At 38.1% G+C, this 17,751-nt stretch overlaps 1 protein-coding gene across 5 annotated transcripts in view; it reads right to left on the reverse strand.

The window, feature by feature from the left end:
* ANKIB1 (ankyrin repeat and IBR domain containing 1) overlaps positions 1-17,751 on the reverse strand; it is a 159,738-nt gene that overhangs the window by 36,353 nt on the left and 105,634 nt on the right. For all 5 annotated transcript variants that reach the window (XM_010839797.1, XM_010839796.1, XM_010839795.1 and 2 more), the window contains exons 6-9: positions 14,138-14,346; positions 12,844-12,932; positions 3,043-3,187; positions 561-727 (exon numbers count right to left, since the gene is read on the reverse strand). In XM_010839797.1, the coding sequence (XP_010838099.1) occupies positions 561-727; positions 3,043-3,187; positions 12,844-12,932; positions 14,138-14,346 (610 nt within the window). The remainder of the gene's footprint in view (positions 1-560; positions 728-3,042; positions 3,188-12,843; positions 12,933-14,137; positions 14,347-17,751) is intronic.

The raw sequence follows: 17,751 nt of genomic DNA on the forward strand, positions 1-17,751 counted from the left end.
ACTCTCACATCCATACATGACCACAGGAAAAACCACAGCCTTGACTAGATGGACCTTTGTTGGCAAAGTAATGTCTCTGCTTTTGAATATGCTATCTAGGTTGGTCATAACTTTCCTTCCAAGGAGTAAGCGTCTTTTAATTTAAGAAAAGATATCAAACTCTAAATATTTTCTAATCTAAGGTCAATAATTTGGTATTAAAGTTCAAATTCATGGGTTCTAGCATCAAACAGAGACGGAGTCTAATCTCATTTCTGCCAGTTCCTAGCTATATAACCCAGGGCAACCACTCTGCATCTAAATTTCCTTATCTGTAAAATGGGTATAATAACAGCATTCCATTCACAGCACTGCTGGGAGAATTGAATATCTGAAAATTCTGACAAGGTGGTTGGCACACATCAAGCACACAGTAAATGTAAACTATCACCACTGTACACATTTTTAAATAAATAATAACGGTATCAAAAATACTACTTAAAGGCATGACTCAGAGTATAAAGTCTCTTTAAAAACTGTCAGAAAGGTGACTAGGCTATTCCAACTTGTCCTGTACTGACCAGCAGAAGAGGTGTCCTTTCCCACAGTCCACAGCAGGAGCTCTGAGCAAGGGGAAGCTGAGCGTATCAGACCCAGAGGTGTCTGATCCTTGTTTTGTCAGTCTGACTGCTCTTTCACAGCCTGGAGTAGGACACCATTTAATGGCAGGATTATTTTCAACAAAGGCCTGTTTAAACAGCAATAACAAAACATAAAAAAATATTTTAACTCTCAATTCTAACAGAGTGTAAATGTCAATTTACTTCAGAATGAATGAAATGAGACAGAATGAAATGAAAAAACAAAGAGTAGTCAGTTTCAAGAAATACTTAAAACAGTACTGGAATGTATTAAATAAGAAGGAAAAAAATGTGGCAATTACCTTAGTATTAATTTTTAAAATTTATGTATTCTTTTTTTTTATTTTTAAACTTTACATAATTGTATTAGTTTTGCCAAATATCAAAATGAATAATCTAAGAATCAAGTAGATTGATGACGGAGTAAAAATGCAACTATTCATACTGAAAATGTGTAATTTAAAAATGTTTTCTCACAATATGCTACTTTTCTGATGGAAAATAATTATAATAAACAGAATTTTATTTGAGGATTAGCTGTATTAGAATAATAAATTTCTACATGGTACTTTAATAATACATAAAAATCAATATTACAAACACAGAGTTATCATATGATCCAGTAATTCCACTTCTGCATATATACCCCAAATAATTAAAAGCAGGGACTGGAATAGATATTTGTACACCCATTATGCATAGCAGCATTACTGCTGCTGCTGCTGCTAAGTCACTTCAGTCGTGTCCGACTCTGTGTGACCCCATAGACGGCAGCCCACCAGGCTCCCCCATCCCTGGGATTTTGGAGTGGGTTGCCATTTCCTTCTCCAATGCATGAAAGTGAAAAGTGAGAGTGAAGTCGCTCAGTCGTGTCCAACTCTTAGCGATCGCATGGACTGCAGCCTTCCAGGCTTCTCTGTGGAGTGGGGTGCAGTTACCTTCTCCGAGGAGCATTACTAACATTAATCAAAAGGCACAAACAACTCAAATGTCCATGGATGAAAGTGTGGATAAACAAAATGTGCTACTACATTACTGGAATATTACTCAACCTTAAAAAGAAATTCTGATACATGCTACAATGTGAATGAACCTTGAAGACATTAAGCTAAGTGTAATAAACCAGGCACATAAGGATAAATACTGTATGATTCCACTTACATGAAATAATATAATATTATATGGATATAATATGGTTTATAAGGACAAATGCTGTATGATTCTACTTATATGATTCCACCAGGTTTCCTTGGGTCAGGAAGATCCCCTGGAGCAGGAAATGGCAACACATTCCAGTATGCTTGCCTGAGAAATCCCATGGACAGTGGAGCCTGGCAGGCTCCAGTCCATGGGGTTGCAAGAGTCAGACATGACTTAGAGACTAAACCACCACTGCCACCACTTATATAAGATGCCTAGAAACACAGAGACAGAAAATAGAACAGTGCTTTCTGGTGGCTATGGGAAGGGGAAATGGGGCATTTGTGTTCATGGACACACAATGTTTGGGATGACGAAAAAAATTCTAACCGTGAAGGGGAATGATGGTTGCACAATAATGTAAAAGTACTTAATAACAACAAATTAGTCACTTAAATCTGTTTAAACTGGTAAAGTTTATGTGTATTTTATCACAATAATGAAAAATGTAAAAAAACCAACAATTTTATGACACTTTCTATGTTAAAGAAACAGCAGGACTTCTTTTTTAAAAGTCAATATATTAGGGTTCGGAGAATGCAACGGCACCCCACTCCAGCACTCTTGCCTGGAAAATCCCATGGACGGAGGAGCCTGGTGGGCTGCCGTCTATGGGGTCGCACAGAATCGGACACGACTGAAGCAACTTAGCAGCAGCATATTAAGGTTCAGACTATAAAAAAATCTGAACATGCCTGTTAAATCCCACAAAAAAGATTTGCATATAGTAATGAGTAACTCCTGAGTGAAAATAAAGAAGGGAAAAACAAGATGAAATAAACATTATACTTTATTATATGAAATGATTACTTGAAATATAAAAAAATCCATAAATTTCCAGGTTGATAATCTTTATTTCTAAATATTTATACTGAGGAGTAAAAATACATCATTTAGAAAATTTAAAATAGCTACTATTTAGTATGAGTGTTTTTTTGACCAATTAGTTACAAAAGTTCAACACCCAAACCAACAAACAGTCCTGCACAAAAGCTTTCTTTTCCGGTAAACTACTATTGCCACTTTTCCCTTTTACTTCTGTCATGATTATAAAACAACACTTTAGCTGAAAACTTTAATTTAGGCCACTACTCCTTTACTCTGAGAGACAAAAGCCAGAGTCCATTACTTTGCGTTCAAAAATAGAACAAAAATTAAAAATTTTAATATAGGTTTAATAAAATTTAAATTGTGGAGATTACACAGATAACTGGCAACATACCTTAATATCAAACTGTAGGTATCGTTTGTCCATCTCCTTAGAAACTACACTTTCTATTATATCCACAGGCACAAGTTGGAAGCAATCATATGCAGGGCAGAAAATGTTGTGAGCTTCACCTTCTTGAATTTTCAGATTCAAAAACCTAATACAATTGTCAATTGATAGAAAGAAAGGCAAGGATATAATTTATTTGCACATTCTAAGAATGCTTCCTGATGCTGAATTTTCTGTTAGAGTATAATTAAAACACATCAATAAACAAAGTGTGCAATATCAACTGTAATATATTAGCTCAAATAATTCACAAACACTGAGCATTTATTATCTGCCCAGCCATTCACTATATGACTATTTATGCACGTCTATGTTTTATACATTTTTTTACATTTGTTTGCTTTGTCCTCTTTAAAAACTTGAAACAATATATTTAAGAGTAAAAATTTAGAAATAAGTGACTTAGAAAGGTCATATTCGATTGTCAATATTCTATGCCTTAAAAAAAAGACAGCAATGGTATAGGTTTAAGCCACACAAAACTCAAAGAGATTTTTGAGACGGCACTGGAATATAGTGTAACTTTTAGAAGAAAAGGTTTTCTATTTATATTTTATTTAGATAAACATTAAAATGTGTTTCATGTCCTACTCTAGGCACACTGGTTGAGGTAGTAGGGAAAAGGCATCGTAGAAAGTGACAGGAATCTAACCCAAGGTCAATTAAGTGGTCAAGAGCAAGATTTGGAATTAGAGAATCCCAGCCCTGCCACTAACAAGTTGTATGATCTTAAGCAATTATCATGTAAGTGTACTGTGCCTCAATTTTACTATCTATAAAGTGGAGATAACAACATGCACTTCCCAGAGTTGTTTTCAGATTATATGATATAATGTATGTGAAATATCTACATGGTGCCGGGCACAGAATAAAGAATTAAAAAATTTTACTGATGGTTTGATTATTAAGAATATTTCCCATGGAAAAAGAAGAAACAAACTTTTGAACTGTGAATTTCCCTTTCCTGAGGAGATATATATTAAAAAAGAAAAAAATGACTAAGACTGATGTCAAAGACCTTACAGTCTATGTTTTGTTCTAGAAGTTTGTGGTTTCAGGTCTTACATTTCAGTCCTTTAATCCATTCTGAATATATTTTTATGCATGGTATATGAAAGCAGTCCAGTTTGATTTTTTCATACGTGACTATCTAGTGTGCCCAGCACCATTTACTGAAAATATTAATATTGTCTCTTCTCCATCATATATTCTTTCCTCATTTGTTGTAGATTAATTGCCCATGTAAGTGTGAGCTCATTTCAGGGCTCTTTTATTCTGTTCCATATAGCTATGTATTTTTGTGCCAGGACCATACTGTTTAGGTAACTGCAGCTCTGTTGCTGTTCTTCAGTTGCTCGGTGGTGCCTGACTCTCTGCGACCCAAGGACTGCTGCACGCTAGGTTTCCCAGTCCTTCCCCATCTCCTGGAGCTTGCTCAAACGCGTGTCCATCGAGTCGGTGATGCCATCAAACCATCTCATCCTCGGTCGCCCCCTCTCATCTTGCAAACTATATTTCCCAGTATCACGGTCTTTTCCAATGAGTCAGCTCTACGCATGAGGTGGCCAAATTACTGGAGCTTCAGCTTCAGCATCAGTCTTTTCAATGAATATTCAGGGTTCATTTTCTTTAGGATTGACTGGTTTGATCTCCTTGTAGTCCAAGGGACTGTCAAGAGTTTTCTCCAACACCACAGTTCAAAGGCATCAATTCTTCGGTGCTCAGCTTTCTTTATGGTCCAACTCTCACATCCATAAATGACTGCTGGAAAAACCATACCTTTGACTATACAGATCTTTGTAGTAACGTTTAAAATCAGGGAGTGTGACAAATTTAATCTCATTCTTCTTTCTCAAGATTGCTTTGGCTGTTAAGGGTCTTTTGTATTTCCATACAATTTTTCGAATCATTTGTTTCAGTTATGTGAAAAATGTCCTCAACAATTTTTAATAGTGTAAGGCATGCTGAGACTAAAAATTTGAGAACTGCTAACTACAAACTTGCTTTTTCAACAAAGCAGGAATCACTTCCTTTTAGCTCTGAACAGGTTCCCTGTGACATCAGATATAATTTATCTTAATAGTCCCCTGTCACATTGCACAATGCACATAGATATAGTTAATATATGATGATGTTTTAAAATTTTATGTATTCTAAATACACCAGTGCGGCGCTGGAGTGGTGAACGGCTGAGAGGAGCTACCCCAGAGCCAAGGTCAGTAGCAGCGGCCGTGAGGAGATACCCCACGTCCAAGGTAAGGAGCAGCGGCCTGTGCTTTGCTGGAGCAGCCGTGAAGAGATACCCCAAGTCCAAGGTAAGAGAAACCCAAGTAAGATGGTAGGTGCTGAGAGAGGGGATCAGGGGGCAGACAGACTGAAACCACAATCACAGACAACTACCCAATCTGATCACACAGACCACAGCCTTGTCTAACTTAATGAAACTAAGCCATGCCTGTGGGGCCATCCAAGACGGGCGGGTCATGGTGGAGGGTCTGACAGAATGTGGTCCACTGGAGAAGGGAATGGCAAACCACTGCAGTATTCTTGCCTTTAGAACCCCATGAACAGTATGAAAAGGTAAAAAGACAGGACGCTGAAAGATGAACTCCCCAGGTCGGTAGGTGCCCAATATGCTACTGGAGATCAGTGGAGAAACAACTCCAGAAAGATGAAGGGATGAAGCTAAAGCAAAAACAACACCCAGTTGTGGATGTGACTAGTGATAGAAGCAAGGTCCGATGCTATAAAGAGCAATATTGCACAGGAACCTGGAATGTTAGGTCCATGAATCAAGGAAAATTGGAAGTGGTCAAACAGGAGATGGCAAGAGCGAATGTCGACATTCTAGGAATCAGTGAAATAAGATGGATTGGAATGGGTGAATTTAACTCAGATGACCATTATATTCACTACTGTGGGCAGGAATCCCTTAGAAGAAATGGAGTAGCCATCATAGTCAACAAAAGAGTCCAAAATGCAGTACTTGGATGCAATCTCAAAAACGACAGAATGATCTCTGTTCGTTTCCAAGGCAAACCATTCAATATCACTGTAATCCAAGTCTATGCCCCGACCAGTAACACTGAGAAGCTAAAATTGAACAGTTCTATGAAGACCTATAAGACCTTCTAGAACTCACACCCAAAAAAGAAGTCCTTTTCATTATAGGGGACTGGAATGCAAAAGTAAGAAGTCAAGAAACACCTGGAGTAACACGCAAATTTGGCCTTGGAGTATACAGAATGAAGCAGGGCAAAGGCTAATAGAGTTCTGCCAAGAGAACGCACTGGTCATAGCAAACACCCTCTTCCAATAACACAAAAGAAGACTCTACACATGGACATCACCAGATGGCCAACACCGAAATCAGATTCTTTGGAGCCAAAGATGGAGAAGCTCTATATAGTCAGCAAAAACAAGACCGGTTGCTGACTATGGCTCAGATCATGAACTCCTTATTGCCAAATTCAGACTTAAATGAAGAAAGTAGGGAAAACCACTAGACCATTCAGGTATGACCTAAATCAAATCCCTTACGATTATACAGTGGAAGTGAGAAATATATTTAAGGGACTAGATCTGATAGACAGAGGGCCTGATGAACTATGGACGGAGGTTCATGCAATTGTACAGGAGACAGGGATCAAAACCCATCCCCATGGAAAAGAAATGCCAAAAAGCAAAATGGCTGTCTGAGGAGGCTTTATAAATGGCTGTGAAAAGAAGAGAAGTGAAAAGCAAAGGAGAAAAGGAAAGATATAAACATCTGAATGCAGAGTTCCAAAGAATAGCAAGAAGAGATAAGAAAGCCTTCTTCAGCGATCAGTGCAAAGACATAGAGGAAAACAACAGAATGGGAAAGACTAGAGATCTTTTCAAGAAAATCAGAGATACCAAGGGAACATTTCATGCAAAGATGGGCTCAATAAAGGACAGAAATGGTATGGACCCAACAGAAGCAGAAGATATTAAGAAGAGGTGGCAAGAATACACAGGAGAACTGCACAAAAAATATCTTCATGACCCAGATAATCACGATGGTGTGATCACTCACCTAGAGCCAGAAATCCTGGAATGTGAAGTCAAGTGGGCCTTAGGAAGTAACACAACGAACAAAGCTAGTGGAGGTGATGGAATTCCAGTTGAGCTATTTCAAATCCTGAAAGATGATGCTGTGAAAATATTGCACTCAATATGCCAGCAAATTTGGAAAACTCAGCAGTGGCCACAGGACTGGAAAAGGTCACCTTTCGTTCCAATCCCAAAGAAAGGCAATGTCAAAGAATGCTCAAACTACCGCACAATTGCACTCATCTCACACGCTAGTAAAGTAACACTCAAAATTCTCCAGCCAGGCTTCAGCAATACGTGAACCGTGAACTTCCAGATGTTCAAGCTGGTTTTAGAAAAGGCAGAGGAACCAGAGATCAAATTGCCAACATCCGCTGGATCATGGAAAAAGCAAGAGAGTTCCAGAAAAACATCTATTTCTGCTTTATTGACTATGCCAAAGCCTTTGACTGTGTGGATCACAATAAACTGTGGAAAATTCTTCAAGAGTTGGGAATACCATTCCATCTGACCTGTCTCTTGATGAATCTGTATGCAGGTCAGGAAGCAACAGTTAGAACTGGACATGGAACAAAAGACTGGCTCTAAATTGGGAAAGGAGTCCGTCAAGGCTGTATATTGTCACCCTGCTTATTTAACTTATCTGCAGAGCACATCATGAGAAACTGGGCTGGAGGAAGCACAAGCTGGAATCAAGATTGCCTAGAGAAATATCAGTAACCTCAGATACGCAGATGACACCACCCTTATTGCAGAAGGTAAAGAAGAACTAAAGAGCCTCTTGATGAAAGGGAAAGAGGAAAGTAAAAAAGTTGGCTGAAAGCTCAATATTCAGAAAATGAAGATCATGGTATCTGGTCCCATCACTTCATGGCAAATAGATGGGGAAATAGTGGAAACAGTGGCCGACTTTATTTTCTTGGGCTCCAAAATCACTGCAGATGGTGACTGCAACCATGAAATTAAAAGACACTTACTCTTTAGAAGGAAAGTTATGATCAACCTAGATAGCATATTAAAAAGCAGAGACATTACTTTGCCAACAAAGGTCCGTCTAGTCAAGGCTATGGTTTTTCCAGTGGTCATGTATGGATGTGAAAGTTGGACTATAAAGAAAGCTGAGCACAAAATAATTGATGCTTTTGAACTGTGGTGTTGGAGAAGACTCTTGAGAGTCTCATGGACTACAAGGAGATCCAACCAGTGCATTCTAAGGGAGATCAGTCCTGGGTGTTCTTTGGAAGGAATGATGCTAAAGCTGAAACTCCAATACTTTGGCCACCTCATGCAAAGAGTTGACTCATTTGAAAAGATCCTGATTCTGGGAAAGATTTGAGGTAGGAGGAGTAGGGGATGACAGAGGATGAGATGGCTGGATGGCATCACCAACTCAATGAACATGATTCCGAGTAAACTCCGGGAGTTGGTGATGACAGGGAGGCCTGGCATGCCTCAGTCCATGGTATCACAAAGAGTCGGACATGACTGAGCAACTGAACTGAACTGAACTGAAATACATCAGAGCAGGTTTAACTATTTCTGGAGAATTAAATGACAGAACCCAGAAGACCTTACTGAAGAAAAGATAATTTCTCTGTGAGCCAGGCTATCAATTTTCAGCAACATACAATTTCTCACTAAATTTAGAAGTATAACACAGTGTTGTTAAATGTTAGTAAAAGAGGAAAATCTGGATCAAACTTGACTTATATTTTTATCTTGTAGGTCAGCTTCATACATTATATCCTAAGCTCCCACTCCACTGTTCATTACTGAGCTTAGTAAGATTCTAATAACTAACATTACCGAGTGGTTACTATGTGTCAGGCACTGTTCTAAGCATTTTACATGTACTTAGCCATTTAACAATTAACTGGAAACAGTCCTATAAAGTAATATGACAGTTACCATTTTATAGATTAGGAAATTGAAGCAAAGGGAGGTTACTGCTTACTTAAATCAACAACTAATAAATAGCAGGAAGGATATTCTAGGTTGGACAGAAAAATACTAATTTTTCTTTCATTGAAGCCCTTGGCATAGATGCTTCAAAGCATATGTATGGACTGATGAGATAGGGGGTAGAGAAGAATAAGATAAGACGTTTTCAAACTATCTAAAGTGAAAGTGAAAGTGAAGTTGCTCAGTCGTGTCCGACTCTTTGCAACCCCATGGACTGTTACCTATCAGGCTCCTCCAACCATGGGATTTTCCAGGCAAGAGTACTGGAGTGGGTTGCCATTTCCTTCTCCAGGGGATTTCCCTAACCCGGGGATTGAACCCGGGTCTCCTGCATTGCAGGAAGATGCTTTACCATCTGAGCCACATATTGTGTACTAAACTGTGCTACTGAGGATACAATGGTGAGCAAGACACTCCGTACTTGAAATGCTAAAATTCCAGTGAAGGGCCCAAGTATTGATTTGTCCAGCAGAAAATGAAAATATTCTTCAAATCATATCAAGCACCACAGTTGTCATATTTTATTACATAAAAGATCCAGGCTTCAACAAAAAATTCTACAGAAAAAGGAAAATATGTCCCATACACAAGAAAAACAGTAGTTTGTAGAAACTGTTCCTAAGGAAACATAGATACTGCACTTATCAGACAAAGATTTTAAGTTACATATTTCTTAAAAAGTCACATAAATGGAGGAAACAATACCTATAAAACTAAAGAAAATTATAAGAACAATGCCTCACTAAATAGGGAATATTAAAGAAAAAAGAACATATATAAAAACAAACAAATTCTGAAGTTAAAAGTAAAATAACTGAAATGTAAAATTCACTACAGGGGTTTAACAGCAGATCTGAGGAGGAAGAAGAATCAGCAAATTTCAAAAAAGTTCAACTGAAATTACCCAGTTTGAGGGAAAAAAAGAATTTTTAAAAAAAAGAACAGGGACTTCCCTGGTGGTCCAGCAGTTAAGAATCCACCTTGCGATGGAGGGGACACGGGTTCAGCCCCTGGTCAGGGAAACTGAGATCCCACATGCTGTGAGGCAACCATGCCCGTGCACCCTGGAGTCTGTGAGACGCAACTGGAGAGCCTGCGTGCCACAGGGAGAAAGCCCGCGTGATGCAACCATGACCTGATGCAACAGTTTAGATAAATAAAGAGAATAAATCATCAAAGATCTGGGCAGCAATACCAAACGTACTAACATATGCATAATGGAGACGCAGAAGGAGAAGAAGGCGTGAGAAAGAGTATTTGAAGCTATAATGACTGAAAACTTCCCAAATATGATGAAAAACATTCATCTATGTATCCAAAATGCTCAAAAAACTCTAAGCAGGAAAAGCTCAGTAAGATCCACTTCTATGATGAACAGCAATCTCTATGACATCTCTGACTCTTGACTGAAGCCTATACATCTAAACCCTATTTCCAGCTAAGCATGCCAGCGCACAACCCACACTATAATCGTCATATGCCTTGGCCAACACTCTTCCTCCTAAGCATCCCACAGTTCTCTAAGCTTGGTCTTAGTTGGAGTACCGCCATTCCACCCACCACCCAATCCACTCTTAACCTCTCCCTCGTCTCCTTATTCTTGGAAATTCCACCATTAATGGGGGGAGGAAATTAGCATTTATTGAGGAAAACTTCCTATCGGCCAGGTGCTTCACCTTTACCCCCACCCTATGGGGTCACTTGGATATCCACTTAAAACTAAACTACGTAAGGCTTCCAAAACACATCACACTGTTTCATGTCTTTGAGAATGCTGATTCTTTAGCACAGAGGTTGTCTGTCCTACTTCTTTGCCTCTAGCTAATTTTAACTCACACTTCAAGACCTGGTTCTATGATCTCTTCCAGGAAACTTTCCCAAGTAACACACACAAGACTATCTAAGGGCCTTTAAACATTCTTCCTTGCTTCTTAGACTGGGGAGTTTCTTTTCTATGTGCCGATGAAAGGATTGCAATTAATTTAAAATCTAAAATCTGTTTCATTCACAGATGAATCACTCAATCTGGAATGTGTTTTACTGATACTGCAGATACCTGACTGGACAAGAACATCTGGTAGGAGTGAGGAGAACACTAGGTGGGCTGATACGGGACCATGGAAAACAACAATCAGTCTTTCAAATTTAAATCTTATCACTAATTCCTCATGGCTAGTCTGTCATGAGTATGGGAGATGGTTCCTGTGATAGGAGTGTGGTGAGGAAGGTAAAAAAAATTTTTAAAAAAACTCAAGTAAATCTCTTAGGGGGACTCAATTTTATATAGAAATGAAGGTCAACAATATCAAACTTGGTAGAACCCAAATAATACTTCCTAATGCAATTCAGTTGACAATTTTAAGCTAAATAAAGTACTAAACCTATGGAGGATTTTCTGTGCTCAGAACTAGGTCAAAGTTTGCTTTGTGTTATGAGCTCTGACCCTTGCCAATTAATTCATCTGTATCAACTGCACCCATCTGATCCTATCTAATTAGACTCAGAGTAGAATCTATGTTTTAAAAAGAATCAGATAATTTTATTTATTCTGATTTTTTAAAACCCTTTTTAAAAGGTTCTTTTATTCCCCCCTCCAAATAAAATCTTGCCTTATATCCCAATTTGGAAAACAGATAAGAGAAAAGGTGCTGTGCTGTGCGCTCAGTCGTGTCCGACTTTTGCGATCCCAGGGACCACAGACCATGAGATTCTCCAGGCAAGAATGCTGGAGTGGGCTGCCGTTTCCTTCTCCCAGAAAGACAGAAAGAAGATCAGTGTTTGCCCACAGACGGGAAGTGGAGCAGGGTGGTGGTGGTGCAAGTGTAAGATGGAGGTAGGAAGAGACGGGTGGGACGGATTTCAGGGGAAATGAGGAAACACTGGGGGGTAATGAGTATATTCATTAACTTGATTGTTTCATGACATTGTATGGTATATGGAGTCAGAGCTTTTTGAATTATTTAATTTGAATATGTGGCTTACTGTATGTTAATTATACTACAACACAGTTACTAATAAAAGAAAACCAGGAAACGTCTTCAGGTCCTTGTCTCACCTCACATGGTGCTTCCCAACTCCCTACACTTGGTACCCAGTTTTAAAAACTTCTATATAGTTTGAAAGAATAGTTTTAAAACTTTTGTCTTAAATACTAATGACATGCCTTGCTTAGGTCATCAATCAATAGATTATGTGTCTCCGGGGATAACCTGATATCATATTGCTCATCACACTGATCTTCATTCTGTTTATAAACCTCTCTTGAAAAGTACATTAGAGTAAATTAGTGGATGGTGAGAAAACATAAATTGGTAAGGTACTGGGAAGGAGGACAGAGACAAACATGAGAAGGAAAATAAAATTTCAATTTGTAATATAGACCAATCATACCTAGAAGAGACATAGAACTTTGAATTGATTAGAAAGGAATTTTAAATATCTGTATTGTTATATCTGCTTTCTTCCCCACAGTACCTCACATTAAGCTAAATAACCTTAATTACTAAATTAAACAATTTTATAAAACAGATGGGAAGATAGCAAAATAAAAACAAAATTCTTCTTTAGCAGCAAAATATAAAACATTTCAGTGTAATTCTGAAACCAATATAAATAATCCATATCATTAAATATTGAAAGCAAGCAGTTTTACTGCCAAATCAGAGTGCTATCCTGCAGTAAGAAATATGAAGTTGCACATATACTCACGACTCCCAGCATCCTCTACAGAAGTCATGTCCACAGGGCATGTCCACTGGGTCTTCAAATACTGAAATACTGCACATACAAATATCACACTGAAAAAGAAGAAGAAAAATGATTTCAACAAAGTCATACTCTTGATGGAGAACATTCCTTTGTTCATTAGTTCATGGCAAAAAATGCCGGTAATTATATAAAGTGTTTCAAAATTATAAGGGAAGTTAAAATTACCGTGCCTATCTTTGACTAAATAACAAATATCACGCTTACCTCATTATAAATTACTGTGGGACTGAAACGTTTTAATGCAAAAGTTAAATTCGTAAACTCTAAACTTATGTGCGAAATTACTCAGCAACTATTTGTTCTGAAAGGGAACATAAGAAACAAATCATTACAATCTATTCAGGTCAAGATCAAATTGCTCCTTGTGAAATAACCACTTCAATATGGTGTCCTTCACCCTATACTCAGCCCAGAAAATCTACAAAAATAAAAAGTAACTTTATTTTTTCAATACAGTAACTCAACATATTCAGAGTAGCAATTTAAGGATTTCTACCCAGGGAACCATGCTACAAAGCTTTGTATCTTCTACACATAACTAGGAGAATCAAACTTTAAAATGTTACAGATGTGAACTACAGAAGTAGGATGCTATTTTCCAAGAAGGTCCAGATAAAATCTGGAGTACATTCATCACGTACTCCATGATAAATGGAGTATATTTATCATGTATTTTGAGCAGCTGAATTATTCAAGAAACATAAAAACTGCCTATATGAGTGCATCAATGGTTTGACAAAAATACACACAACGGCAGTACTGTGTCTCAATAAAAAGCAAATATTTAGTATGGAAATGTATCTGGATAAATAACTCCAGAAGCTTCACTGAAACAGAGTTATCAACATATTATAAATGTATTCTGAAAAATATAAAAAGGGTCTCATATTTTTGGTTTTAGGTGCTTAACACAAACTCAATTTTTAATATTTCAATATGGCTTATTCGAAACTGTAAGTAACTGGAGCTTTTCAGTGAAAATATCATAAACAGTTTTGCCAAAACCTTTAATGTTTCCTGTTTTAAAAGAGAAAAGAAAGCCCACTTGTTTTTCAATCTATAACTCAGAGATCACAAAAATAGTCTCTGATAATAAATATTTAACCAAAGCATGAAATAATCAAGCCCTTTAAGCAGGGTACAGGATTCAATTACAAGAAGAATACAACTAGAGGCTCCATGAAACAACGTTAAAATTAAAACTATGAGAAGTACACTGAGTACTAAACCATACCAAACTGGTATCCAAATCCCCCGGCGATAAACTTAATTCATCTGGAGAGGTGACGGAAGAGCGGGTCGTCCTTGGCGTTCTTGGAGAAGGGAGTGTGTCCCAGGCGTTATATCCGCTTGGCGGTGGTGTTGGCATCTGAACACCTGATCGCTGGCAGCAGTTCTCTGGGTTGGACATCCAAGCTTCAAGTAATTTCTCCCTGTCCCAGTCTTTAAGACAAACGGAATGGATATCTCTCAAATAACAGAGAAAACATGGTGCTGTTTTAAGAGCTTCATAATAACAAAAGAGAGACTAAATTACACGGCTATAGGTCCTCTAGGAAGAAAAGTTATTTGTTAGCAATGTTGTAATTACAAATGACATACTTAGGTATGTTATATCCATTCATATTTTTAAACAGAATTGAAACTTTTATAATTTACCATGGCTTAGCACCATGTCAATATTTAACAAGATGGCCAAAAATTTCAGGCATTTCTACTCATAATCAAAAGTGGTGGCTCACATATCATTGGAATTTACTAAATTTTATTGGTAAAGGTTTGATTAAGCCATTTTATTCCTTCAAGAATAACATATAACCTCACAATTGGCCTTAGTGCTGTCAAGTTGTAAAATTTTACATAGTTCATAATAAACATGTCAAAATGCCAACAACTCCTACAAATTCATTTGATAAACATCTTGAAAGCAGAAAGAACTTCTTAAGGGATTATGATTATAAAGTTTTAGGGAATTTGATGTAAATTACATATTAAGTGAGCCTGAATCTGGCTTAACTAAAAAAGGTTATCTTTCTACTATGAATACTTTAAAAACAGCCAAGTCACCTATGTTATTATACAGACTCACAAAAACCTAAACCTTTAAAAACAATAAACTGATATATCCAAAGATTTTGCTAGGTGTTTAACACATATTATTTCACCCATTCCTCCCAGCAAACTTTCCAATCACTATTGAGGTGAGGAAACCAAGACTTGGGGAAATTATGTGACTTGGCCAGGCTCAAAAAGATATGAGGTATATGAAACAAATTTCTGTGAATCCAAAGTCTGTGTTCTTTCCAGTGCAGCCCAATGAAGCACAGGTCAGAAGTAACACAGAGTCAATTATTTACCATAGGCCCATTCTATATCATTTTACAAACCAAATACAAATATCTGTGGAAACTCTATATGGAAGACTTTTTTCAACCATATTAAGTCAATATATTTGGCGGTTTAACAGGATAATTAGGATTCAGGTATGCAATGAAGACAGAGTGTGTTTCCACAGGTGCAAAGGCACAGGAGTACAATGGAGAGATGTGAATAGCTCTGTAAAGTTAGAGTTGACTCACTGGAAAAGACTCTGATGCTGGGAGGGAGTGGGGGCAAGAGGAGAAGGGGACGACAGAGGATGATGAGATGGCTGGATGCCAGCACCGACTCGATGGACGTGAGTCTGGGTGAACTCTGGGAGTTGGTGATGGACAGGGAGGCCTGGCGTGCTGCGATCCATGGGGTCGCAAAGAGTCGGACACGACTGAGCGAATGATCTGATCTGATCTGATCTGATCCTTTGGTTTGGGGAGATGGAAGATAAGATTGGAAATAGGAGTCAGATTACAAAGAAGAAAAATCCAGCAACTGAAAAGCTCTGCATACGAGTGTATTCTGGGAAATGTTGCTAAATGGACCTGAGGTTTTTGATAGGTCACCACAGGCATACCTTGGACTTACCGCAAGTTTTGTTCCAGACCACTGAAATAAAACAAACAGTATAACAAATCAAGTCACACAAATTTTTTTGTCTCCCAGTACATGTAAAGATTATGTTTACACTACATTGGCTATTTTTTTTTTTTTTTACTATAATGCTATTGCACACGTAACAAGACTACAGTACCTTAATTAAAATACTTTATTGCTAAAAAACACTAACCATCATCTGACAAGGTAAGGTTGCCACAAATCTTCAAGTTGTAAAAAATGCAACATCTACAAAGCACAACAAAGTGAAGTGAAATAAAACAAGGTATACTTGTAATTAACAAGTTCAAACTTTCTTAGAACAGTATGATTATTTTTCAAGTCTCCATTAAAACATTTTTAAATAAAGGGAGAAAAGAACTGCTATAATTTATATACACACAAACAAATTAAATTCTAGTCTTGGATTCTGTCATATCGCTCATTTAGCAAACATTTGTTGAGTGTCTTTTATGTGCCATACACTATGTCAAGCTGTAGGGATACAATGGGAGGGAAAAACAGGCATAATTCCTTCTTTCATGGAATGTAAAGTCTAGTAAAGAGAAAGTCATTAAATAAAATCAACACATTAAAAAAAATATCATCACTGTCAGAAGCAGCATTAAGAAGAGGTAGAGGCTCCCATTTAGGGAGGTCAGAGAAGGTGACTGGGGAAATGGCCTGGCGTGAACATCTGAGGGATGAGTGAGAGCCAACTAGGTAAAAGGTCTCCAGAGACCAGAAGACCAGAAGGAGACCAGAAGGACCCTTTGAGCAAGGCTGAAGAAACAGGCTGGGACTAGGCCATACAGGGGGCTTCCCTGATGCTCAGTGGTAGAGAATCCGCCTGCAATGCAGGAGCTGCAAGAGACACGGGTTCGATCCCTGGGTTGGGAAGATCCCCTGGAGGAGGGCATGGAAACCCACTCCAATATTCTTGCCTGGAGAATCCCATAGACAGAGGAGCCTGGAGGGCTACAGTCCTTAGGGTCACAAAGAGTTGGACATGACTGAAGCGACTTAGTACGCATGCAGTCCATATAGAACTTCTAAATAACACTCCTATCATCAGTTTACGAGTGACAGGAAGCCAGTGAAAAATCTGGCATATGGGTAGGAAGAAAAGGTTGTCACAGTTAGATTTGAACAGATCTTTCTGACTATAGTATGGAGAGAGAAACCGGATAGGACGAGAGTGGAGGGAAAGGCAGACTAGCAAAGGCTACTGGGAAGTACAAGTAAGAGATTATGCAGCTAAGGCCGTGGCTGGCTGCAGTAGAGACGAAGAGAAAGGGAGAAGTTCAGATTTGGGAGGTCAGACTGAAAATTTGGTGACATTGGGATATAGTACCTGAAGGAGAGGAAATATCAAAGTTTTTGTCCCAGGTCTACGACGTTTGTTGGTTGGTGCTGCCTTCCACGTAAATAGGAAATACCAGAGACTCAGGTACAGGTTTAACAGCGTGATTTTAATTTTAGACATGATGAGATGTTCTAGAGGTACTTTCAAATAGGCAGTTAAATATAAGTGTATAGAGTTCAGAGAAGAACTCTAGTTCAGAGGGAGAAATATCTACAGAAGACTTGGGAGAAGATGTCATTTCCTAGGAAGAGAGTAGAGTGAGAGGAGAAGATGTGGACTATTCAAGTTCAATTACCTTAGAAGTGATGAGTCTCCAAAGGAGCTTTAAAAAAATACTACTAACGCATATATATGGAATTTAGAAAGATGGTAACAATAACCCGGTGTACGAGACAGCAAAAGAGACACTGATGTGTAGAACAGTCTTATGGACTCTGTGGGAGAGGGAGAGGGTGGGAAGATTTGGGAGAATGACATTGAAACATGTAAAATATCATGTAAGAAACGAGTTG

Source organism: Bison bison, unplaced genomic scaffold, assembly GCF_000754665.1.
Source record: "Bison bison bison isolate TAMUID 2011002044 unplaced genomic scaffold, Bison_UMD1.0 scf7180017864134, whole genome shotgun sequence".
Classification (NCBI taxonomy): domain Eukaryota; kingdom Metazoa; phylum Chordata; class Mammalia; order Artiodactyla; family Bovidae; genus Bison; species Bison bison.